Here is a 10783-nt window from a genome sequence, read left to right as displayed (position 1 = left end):
CACGACTGCAGTGCAGACTTTGGGCATCACAGCATCTGTTACCCTGTCGTCTCAGCATGTACAGAGACAATTGCACTACCCGTACGACATATGAGGTCATATGTCGAGTTCAAAAAGGTTATGATGGAGGCTTTTCATCTCGGGCAGGAATTTCACAATGTGTAGACAATTCTCTCTCTACCCTCTATTTATTTTTTTTTGCCTCTGTTCATGTTTAGCAAAAACTGCTGTTTTAATACTCTCATGTTCTGAGAAAAGAAAAGTATTTAATTGTAATATTTAAAAATACTTGTTTTGAAAAATGAGTTCCGTAAACACAAAAATTGTGTTGAATGTTTATAAAAGAGAACAAAATGTTAAGGTTTGGAATTAAAAAAAGATTTTATACGATTAATTCATTTTTTTTTTACATGTGGCTTCACTGTTGCCAGTCACAACAAATAAACATTTAAAACACATTCATTGTATACTTGGTGTTAAAGTGGTAAAACCCTTGAAACACAACGTTTGCATTTATTGTACATGAGTTAGTACATAGTTCAATACAGCTAAATAAATGTCTCGGCCGTTGGACTCAGATGGTCTAGCAACATCAATAGCGGCCCTAAGGCGTCCCATATCCTGCTCACATAGGGGACATGCAATGGGTGGAAGAATCACTCCAGAACTGGTCGCATTTTGCTCACTGGCACTGTTGAAATCAAGATCTGCATCCTCGATTTCCTTCATTAAAAAAAAAAAAAAAGCAGATTTCTTAATTAAACATTTGTCATATAGAAATCAGAGGACATAAAGTAAAACTATAAAGGTAAGCAGATTTTAAATAGATCAACATGTGAACGTAACTGATACTATGCTGATGCAAGTATCAACATAGTATCATTTAATTTGTTTTAATGTGAACAAAGAGAAAACACTCTTCCACTGGACACGGTGGCCCATGGCCTGCAGCATTCCTTTCATCATTCGGCATCCTACGTGTGGTGTCCTGGCTTTCACTGACCTCATGAAATTGTCTAGTTGTTGATCAGTTAGGCTAGTGTAGAACTGCATTATGGAAAGGCCATTATCGTGCATGCGCCGTTTCACTGTACTCTCAGAAATACCCAGAAGTTTTGCAATGGATGACACTGGTAAGGACATTTGTATCAAGCTTTGTAGTTGCTGAGGAGACACAACATATTTTGGCCGTCCCATTTCTCCTTGCAACACTGGCACCTGACTAGGGGTCGGATCAGAGTCCTCTATATTGATAAGTGTTGACAACTGCGTCAAAGCATTAATGACATCCTCTGGCATCTGAACCTGGCCCGACAATGACCTAAAAAGAGCCATCTCCTGGTTGACTACAAACCGCAAATAGTTCACATCTAGGGGCAGTCTTTGAGTGACCTGGGAAACTTTAGTCAGTCGTCTCTGAAGAAAGTCCCTTTTCAGTTGGTCCTAGAAAAAACACACACAAAGTATTTTACTGGCTTGATTACATCTTTTAAGTTACAGACACATACATATAACAAACAAACAGCATGCAAGTTATTACTTAAAACATATGCAAAGTGAGCCAACTTGGAAGGCGTCTATCATAGCCTAAATTACGTATCAGAATACAACAATAAAGAGGACTGCAAAGGTTATGCTGTGTAAACTAAAGGTCTGTCCACACCAAGAACTATAACTATAAAGATAACCACAGTGATAACGATGTGAGGATCCACACTGATGAACGACAAAGTTCTGTAAGCATTGGCGCCAAGCAACATTTATAAGGCTCTGTGCAGCTGCAGCCACTGTCGAATTATAGTCGACATTCTGTTACGAAAGACAACACACATTGAAGGACTTGAGCTGGACAGTGTAAGGAGGGAAAAATTCACAAACACTAGCTAATAGCATTAAGCTAGTTGCTTAATTTCTAGCTTTGGCGAAATCCCCACTTAAATAAATCTTCTCCCTTTATGTATGACGCTATCTTACAATCATCATTCTAATATTTAGGATCATTTCTAGTATCTATAAAAAAATAAAGTCGATTTCTTACCTGCGCGCTGGCGCCAGCAGGCGGTCCGGGTGGAGCGGACGCCATCGCAAGGATACTATGCTGCGTTCACAGTTGTGTGTGGAAGTGCGAAACGTCAGATCTTAAAGTGTGGTAGTTGAACGGCCCAATATGGCATAGTTTATTGCTCTTTTACTGTGATTCGTCCCAAGTAGAGGCTAAAACAGCTTGCTAAACAGAATTTTGGCACTAGCGTAATGTTTTTTACTTCCAATCACGTGAATATGGTGTATAGAAAGTGTTGAATCATAATTCTCGCGGTGCCCACGTTACCTGAAGGCAACGTGGTTGAGGAACTCCTCAGCCCTCGTTGTTATGCTGTCACTCATGATGACACGCCCCTCTCAGTTGATAACACGCCCCCCACGTTAGATCAGGGTCAAAAGTCTGAACTGAAAAAAACGATCTGAGCTGAAAAAAAACAACCTGAAAGTGAAAAAAAGATTTGAAACCGAAAAAAAAAAGATTTGAATCTGAAAATATAAAATCTGAAACTGAAAAATATAAGAACTCAAATATCAAAATATATATGAAAGTGAAAACTGAAAAAAAAAAATGTATTCGAAAAAATTCCAGAACTGAATCAAAATTATATTCAACCCAAAAAAACTTTTCATTCACTTATTTTTATTTTGAATACATTGCTGTATTTTTCAATGTTCAGGTTAACATTTTTTTTTCAAATGAACAAAACATTTGACCTGGATTTAGCTCCATACTCTTTGGCCTGCAGAATCTCCGCCAAAGTTCTCCTCTCAAACGGGTCTTGGAGGAGTAGTGCTCGCCTGTAGAGTAGAGACTTCTCCTGGCGAGGACGCGCTAGCTCGTTGTTTGGCCAAAGTCGTTTTGGCCCCGAGCTGAATCTATTTGAGGATGCTGATTGGCTAAATTGTATGTCACTCATTTATATCTTTAATCAGCAATTGGCTAAACTGCTTCATAGACCCGCCTCCTGTGGGCCCCAGCGCTGCTGAGATATGCAGACAGGCGGAGAGGACGTGCAGGAAAAGCATATATTTTGCGCAGATATCATATTTTACAAATATTACTGGGTGCATTCCATATGTCAAAAACACAAATATTGACAATTTATTTGTTTGTGGCTCAAGGAGGGGCGCTCAAGATGGGGCCGCGCCCCGTGGCCCTCTATTGGCCAGCCGCCAGTGTTCAATTACACTCAGCAAACGCACCCTTGAGAGGAATTTCAGCAAGAAGCAGCTCTGGCGTACAAAGAATAAAACCAACTTTCTATCTCATAATGTCTCTCTTTTTTTTGTGTGTGTGTGTGTGTGTGTGTGTGTGTGTGTGTGTGTGTGTGTGTAAATAAAATTTAAAAAAATAAATTCTTCTTTTTTTTTGTAGTGATTTTTTATTTGTTTGTTGCTGGCGGAAACGGGCTTCCATACTATTCCCTCCCCCTACCACGAAACTTCATAAGAAGCCATTTTCTGCCGTCTACCTTCTCAGTACAGCCGCTAAAAAGGAACAGATGGCAAACATGTTCCCGGTCTCATGTAAGTAGAGTGTGCTATACATGTGTTGTTGTTTATAACTCTTCTGGCAGTGTTTGTTCATGCGTTTAACTGTTCTGACAACAGTGGAAGGGCAGGAATCAGGCATTCTCCGACACCTGGATGAGCCTCTAGTTGACCATACAGAGGGCCAACTCTTCTTAAACGATGCCTTTAAAATTATTGTGGAGGAGGTGCTCTGCAAGGGCACGGACGTCAAGCAAAAGGTCTCGTGCTGCCTAAAAATGACAATGGTGTCAGATTCGAGTGAGTACTCTGAGAAAAACTCATAAGCCATGTGTTCTGGCAGGTTTGTGAGTGGAAAGAGCCCGAGGAGCTGGCTCTGCTGCTGGATCTGGAGCTGAGGGAAACGGGGGAGCCCTCGCACAGGCTCCTACAGAGGGTTAAAGATGTCGCCAAGTACAGCATCAAGACAAGTAAGACTGCTGAGACACTGATTGTCTATAGACTATAGATTGTCCATTGTTATTTCATGATAAGACTGCTCTGGTTTCTTTCAGGTCACCCACGTTTTCTTAATCAGCTGTTTGCAGGAGTGGACTATCATGCCCTGGCTGGCCGATTCCTCACTGAGGCTCTCAACACTAACCTGTAAGAATCAACCTAATGTATAACTAAAGCATGTAAGCCCATCATTTTTGGGTGGATGAAAAAGTCTGTTAAATATGATGCAATATATAAGATAATGTGACCGTATTAGTCTGTGGAGGAAGAAGTAAATGGAGCAATAACCTGGCACAGAACAGACTCAAAACAGCAAGTTGAGAGCATGTTAATAATACAAATAACAGGCAATGATCAAAACCAGGTATGCAAACAGAGACATGGTGCAGGCAAAGTATCAGAGTCTGGATTATTTTACTATTCTAACTCATTGTATCACAAAATGACTTGCAAAAGGCCCCAAGGACTTAAAAATATAACTCGACTGTATACTATTTTATCTGTACTTGTACTTCAGAAGACATTTACCTGCAATGTTACTGGTAAAGTTGCAGATTCAGATTTTACTCAAAAATATAACAATTCTAATAAGATGCATAATAAGTCATTAAACTATCCAGCATCACATTCAAATCGAAAGTTTGAACAGATGTTTAGTACATTTTGTGCTGATAATGCCTCTTTTTCACTTGAAGTTGCAGGATAACTGTTGCTCCATTTGGTTTAATCTTAACTATTGTTGCTTAATTTATGTGAGCCTTCAGTCCAAAGGGCCTTTGTCAGCCTTCTTCTTCTTCTACCACTGACAAAATGTACATTTTCAGTGAGACAAAGGGTGAAAAGCGCTGCTCCTCACAGTCAGAAACATCAGTGAAATATACACTTAGCAGAGCTTATTTCCAAATTAGTGGCTTGTTTTGACATAACTGCCGCGGTTATAAAGAAGAGAGTGGATTTCATTAGCGGAGGTATTTTGATGGCGGTAAGGTTATTTGGTTTTTTTATCATGATGTGTTCAAATGTAATCTTGTAAAATTTAGTTTTGGGCGAGAAACCTGAATAAATACAGTTGTTTGAAGATGTTTTCACAGCAATGTAAAATAGATATTAGAGAGGTAATTATGACCTGTTTAACTTAACACTAACATTAAAACTAGTATTGCCCAACAAAAATGTGTTTTTTTACAAATAACAACTCTAGATGACTATAAGTCCCCAGCAATACACCCGCCATGTGTGGAGTAAATTGGATTAATGGTACTCGAGATATGCAAAGGACACACAGGCAGAGATTCCTTGCTTCATAGGAAGAGGTACAATGCTTGAGTAAATGTACTAAATTACTTTCCGCTTCTGGTGTGGTAATGTTTGTGTGTATAAAATGTAGAATATAATGCAATAGTATGAAATACAACTTAAACATTTTGTGTGTCAATGGCAGCTACACCTATGAGGTGGCCCCAGTGTTTGTGCTGATGGAGACTGAGGTTCTGAGAGGACTGTGGCAGATGATTGGCTGGACAGAAGGTGACGGTCTTTTCTGCCCAGGGGGTTCTATCTCCAACATGTACGCCATGAACCTCGCACGCTACCAACGTTTTCCAGAGGTCAAAAGTAAGGGGCTGTGTGGTCTCCCAAGACTAACCATCTTTACATCTTCAGAGGTAAGGAATGGCCACCAAATATCTATCTATCTCACACAGAGAGTCCTGTCTATCTATATGACAACATGAAATACAGCAAATAAGGGCTAAATGCAAGAGAACGGTCTTATCAATACTAATTTGATGTCCGCAGCTGTTTGCACCTCTAAACATGATGTCACGATTATAGCAGTTGAATTGGATGTAGCCTACATTTAATATATAAACACAAGTAATATCCAGGGGAAATGTTATCAAGGAATTCGTTTAGAAAAGCGTGTTATGAAGCACTACACACAAGCAGTGAGGGGCAGAAAGTTTGATCGTTCATTTGATCATCTGAAATAACTACAAATTATGAATACAAAAGGAACTGTTAGATTTGTAGAGTTCTGGTTTGCGATCATTCCACGCCTCTTTTATTTGTAACGGGTGCCGAAAAGGCTTCCGCAAAGGATACAGCGGTGTTTCCTTCCTCATAGGTCTTCTGGCAAGCTCCTCGGAGCTCTGAGGGAGGAGACGAGGAGGCAGAAAAAATTGTGAAATGAGAAATGCCCTACGTGTGGTTTTTTCAGAGCCATTACTCTGTGACGAAAGGGGCTGCCTTTCTGGGAATTGGGACAGACAATGTCATCATAGTGAAAGTGGATGAAAGGTAAAGTGCTTTTCATAATAAATGAGCTCACTCATTTTCATAATCAATTAGGTGCTTAAAGGTGCATATAAGTGATTCAGAGCATAAATATAGCAGCAAACAACTATTGGCTATGTAAATATACAGTGGATGATGTTTACCTGGAGGTGTGAATCTTCACTGGCGATTTACATGTCAACGATTCGAAAGCATCACAATTTATCTTCGATATTTTCGATACTGTACATGGCTACTTGTTTAACTTTTTCAAAAGTTAAAACAAGCAGTCAGATAAATCGGAACGCCCTTTATATATAGAAAGTGCTTTCAAAAATCAGATTAAAACCGTCTATAATATAAAAAGTGTGTGAACCACCTCAGCACATAAACATTACAAAAACAAAATTTCTTCTGCAGTGCATTCCAAGTGTTCTGTAATCTACAGAAATAAGGTTTTCACATAGAAGCTTTAAGACAGGGCATTGTATGCTTATGGCATTTTACACTGCAAGAATTAGCCCAGCGGTTAGCTGACTTTTCCTTACTCATAGCGCCTCTACTCCGACATGGTTTAAGTGCCTGTATCTCCTGGCAGAACAACACCACAGTTACATTTCAACCTGCATGCACATTTTTTCAGCCCATTATTATTATTAACAGAGCAGCTAATATTAATAGCAAGAGCAACCAGCTAGTGGACTGCCAAGTGTTGTTTGTCAGCCCCGCCCCCCGTTAAACACAGATCAAGGACAGGAGTGATAAGAGACAAACAAGAGCAACAAACAGTAAGTGACAGCAAAACCCAGTTAAGACTCTCTGTGCTGAAATGAAACCAAACTCCTGATTATGTTCTGTCGCTGCATCGCAATGCATCTCAGAATCTAAAGATTTTACCACCTCTATTCTCTGTGTGTTATCCGTGATGCTCTTTGCTTTGTTAAAATATCTGGGCCGAATGCGTGTGCTTTTAGTGTATGGTTGTTCATGTGAGCGTGCCCCACTGACTAGATCACGGCTGCCGCTCTGCAGAAGCGTAGCACCCACCCTCTTGCTTGCATTGTAAACACTGTGGGCACCGTGACGGCTCAGCCGGCTCAGCTGTCACCATGTTGTGAGCCGTTAACAGGCAATAGAAATGCTCCCAATCGATGATGATTATTCAAAAATCGATGCTTTATGATCATTGTTAGTTGCAGCCCTATCATTCAAAATGTTAACTTCTCTATGTTCTCTTGTGCGCTTTAGAGGCCGCATGATTCCAGATGACCTGGATGAAAAGATAAAGCTGGCACAATCTCAGGTAAATTCACTGGCCTTCAGTAACTACTAAGATGTAACGCATGTTGTGGTTTTACGGTCTCTTGTATTGGTTTTAACAATAATTATCCACAAAGTATAACTAACCATAAAACACTTTGTACATCTTGCAAACCGGAGAGCAGCAAGTGCAAGAAGGCTTTGTTCATTTTCGGTTTGTGTCTACCAGGGTGCAGTGCCATTCTTTGTAAGCTGCACGTCAGGGACCACAGTGCGAGGTGCGTTTGACCCACTGGACCGCATAGCTGATGTCTGCGAGAAACACAAGCTCTGGATGCACGTAGACGTGAGTCATCCTGTCGAAGACAAATGCCTGTTGTCAAGCTTCTGTTGTATTTGTTCAAGTTTAAGAACATGCAGAGATTTGTCTGTTTTGTTGTGTTTTTCAGGCTGCCTGGGGAGGGAGCGTGCTCTTTTCCAAGCAACACAGACATCTGATGAAAGGGGTTCACAGGTATTATGCCAGAAATTGCATGTTTCATTATGAGGAAGGCCACATTTTGTGCCGATATGGTCATATAGAGATATAGACAACATGGCTTATGATGTGGGTGTTTTTATGTGTCTGTGAAAAGAGCAAATTCGGTAGCCTGGAATCCACACAAGATGCTGGGGGCTGGACTGCAGTGTTCTGCCTTGCTACTACAGGATACCATGGTTTGAGGCTACAGCATTATCTATTTATCACAAAATAAAGGTCTATGTTTTAAAAAAATCTTTGACAATCAGTAATTTCTGCTTGTCCTCAGAACTTGTTGAAGAAGTGCCACAGTGCCAACGCCACATACCTCTTCCAGCAAGACAAGTTCTATGATGTGAATCTGGATGTCGGGGATAAGTCGGTGCAGTGCAGCCGCAAGGTTGACTGTCTGAAGTTATGGTTGATGTGGAAAGCTGTTGGCTCCATTGGCTTTACCGAGCGCGTGGACAAAGCTTTTAGCCATGCAAGGTAGGCATGCAGCTGAAGCACAACACGAGCCTGGCGAAGGTTGAGACAAGCAGCAAATTCCAAATGATCTAATCCATATGAGGCATAGGCTAATATGAAAGCACTGCAATTTATCTGTTTTCATGTTATAAGCTTTTCAGTGAGTTGGCTATTTACATCTTTCTTAATATAAACATTAAGGAAGAAGGATCATTTGGGTCCATGTTGCACAGCAGGTTAAGATACTTCTTTTGACATCTAATCCCCCCCCCCCCATTTTCCTCATCTTTGCTAACCATTGAGTTATGATCCAAGCCAACAGGAAGTGAAAACATATCATAACATCTCACCTGCAGATATCTGGTGGAGCAAATGAAGGAAAGAGAGGGGTTTCATCTTTTGCATGAGGTAAGTAAATATCTCTAGCATACTGACAAAGATAAGGTGTTTTCTCGTTGAAAAATGTTTATCACCTGTGTTTGTTTGTCTCCATGGACAGCCAGAGTTTGTGAATGTGTGCTTCTGGTTCATACCACCCAGTATGAGGGGGAAGGAAGGGAACGCAGATTACCAGGACAGACTGGCAAAAGTAAGTTTCTGTATCAGTGGACTGGGAAAGATTAAAGACAACACACACACACACACACACACACACATGATGGCCACCATCTTCAAGTATGTGCAACACATCTGAATCAAACAGTTAACTCTGTGCGTGTGTGTGTGTCTTTTTGTTCTTAATTAAAGGTAGCTCCAGTCATCAAGGAGCGCATGATGAAACAAGGCACCATGATGGTGGGCTACCAACCTTTGGGAAACAAGGTCAACTTCTTCCGCATGGTTGTTTTCTCTCCGCAGCTTTCCCAGAAAGACATGGACTTCTTCATTGACGAAATTGAAAGACTGGGAATTGACTTGTGAGCAAAACCCAACCTACAAGATGTGTACCCCTTGACTATCTAGAATGCAGGGATATGCACAAAGCTTGCCATAATAATGTCTCAAATTGTAACAAAAAAACAAACTGTGATTTGATCGATTAAGACAGTTTGTGATGATATATGGAGAGATACTAAACCCTGAAATTTGAAGACAATAAACCAAAGAATGAATAAATAACCAAAATAAAGGGTCACTTTCTTCATAAATGTCAAGAATAAAAATAAAATAATTAGGACTTTGTGTATTCATTTGAATTGAATCGAATGTATTTGTGCCCTTTATTGTAAAGGTGTTTTGAAACATTTCAAGTGAATTAAACAACTGTTCAAATTGGCTCTGTTCACTTTTTTTGAAACAATTTTTGCACAACTGGAGAACTGGATGTATCCTTTAATATTTCACCTTTTGTCCACGGTACAGTTTCTGAATGGAAGGCTTTCATTCAAGTTTCAAGTTATTTATAATAGAACGCAGATTAATTTCAGAAGCAGTCATCGTCAATAACAATCTTGGATCTCAAACTTCCTCCAACAATGGTAATTAAATATGTAAAATAAAATCAAACTAAATGAGAATCTGAGACATATATTAGTGCAAGTTAGAATATAGCACCATTTTATGTCTTGGATTCTCATTTAGTTTTTTTAGAGACCCCCCTTATTTTGCCTTCATAGCTGTATGCTGCAACCACCGATTATTGTCATTAATGTTTTGTATCCTAAAACAGAAAACAGTAAAAAAATAAAAATAAATCCCATCACACTTTCTATTGCTTGGTGTGGTGGCTGGAAATGTCTTGGTTTGTCTGACCAACAGTCTCAGTCGTCAAAGATTGTTCATTATAATGTACGACTAGGTGGAAAGAGTAAGTATTGTACGCAAATAGAAATATAGTTACATTATAGAAAATGTATTCAAGTAAAAGTACTAAAAATGTTGGCTATTTGAGTAAAAGTAAAAAGAAAGTAGGTAGGTACTGTTACATAGAGGGGGGGTGTATAAAAATAAGACATGCAAAATTGGATGTCATTAAGTGTCAACTTATACAGAAGTGGGAAACAGCAACAAGACCCCTTCTGTCAAAACCAACAGATGGGCATTCTGTAGTCTGTTCATAAAACTGATTATCAATTATACAAATACACAACTTCCTTCCTCAGTGTAGCCTCAAAGAACCAAAATAGACAATGCTCAGACAATGAAGCTACGCACCCTGTAAATTGTGAACACCCGAAGTCCTCTAAAATCTGCTCAATGTTCAACTTCTCTAGTCGGTCATTCTCACAG

The 10783-nt window shown here is 39.7% G+C and overlaps 1 protein-coding gene and 1 long non-coding RNA gene across 2 annotated transcripts; one reads left to right on the top strand and one right to left on the bottom strand.

Moving 5' to 3' along the window:
• Positions 1-362: 362 nt before the first annotated feature.
• LOC142954973 (uncharacterized) lies at positions 363-2474 on the bottom strand. The gene is made up of 3 exons (XR_012955776.1): positions 2039-2474; positions 1355-1443; positions 363-723 (listed from the first exon to the last, which is right to left on the bottom strand). It is a non-coding gene; the product is annotated as an uncharacterized LOC142954973 (long non-coding RNA).
• A 954-nt stretch (positions 2475-3428) lies between these two features.
• LOC142954946 (cysteine sulfinic acid decarboxylase-like) lies at positions 3429-9829 on the top strand. Its single transcript, XM_076096322.1, has 14 exons — positions 3429-3570; positions 3655-3794; positions 3878-4004; positions 4089-4179; positions 5474-5696; positions 6251-6330; positions 7555-7609; positions 7796-7912; positions 8016-8080; positions 8202-8283; positions 8376-8575; positions 8911-8962; positions 9054-9143; positions 9302-9829. Exons 1-14 carry the CDS (start codon positions 3546-3548, stop codon positions 9473-9475), a joined length of 1521 nt encoding a protein of 506 aa, XP_075952437.1. The 5' UTR covers positions 3429-3545; the 3' UTR covers positions 9476-9829.
• Positions 9830-10783: the final 954 nt, after the last annotated feature.

The sequence above is a fragment of the Anarhichas minor genome, unplaced genomic scaffold (genome assembly GCF_050575085.1).
Source record: "Anarhichas minor isolate MPS153535 unplaced genomic scaffold, ASM5057508v1 ptg000003l, whole genome shotgun sequence".
Lineage (NCBI taxonomy): Eukaryota > Metazoa > Chordata > Actinopteri > Perciformes > Anarhichadidae > Anarhichas > Anarhichas minor.
The sequence above is the reverse complement of the archived record's forward strand: the minus strand, read 5'-3'. Positions and strand labels throughout refer to the sequence as shown.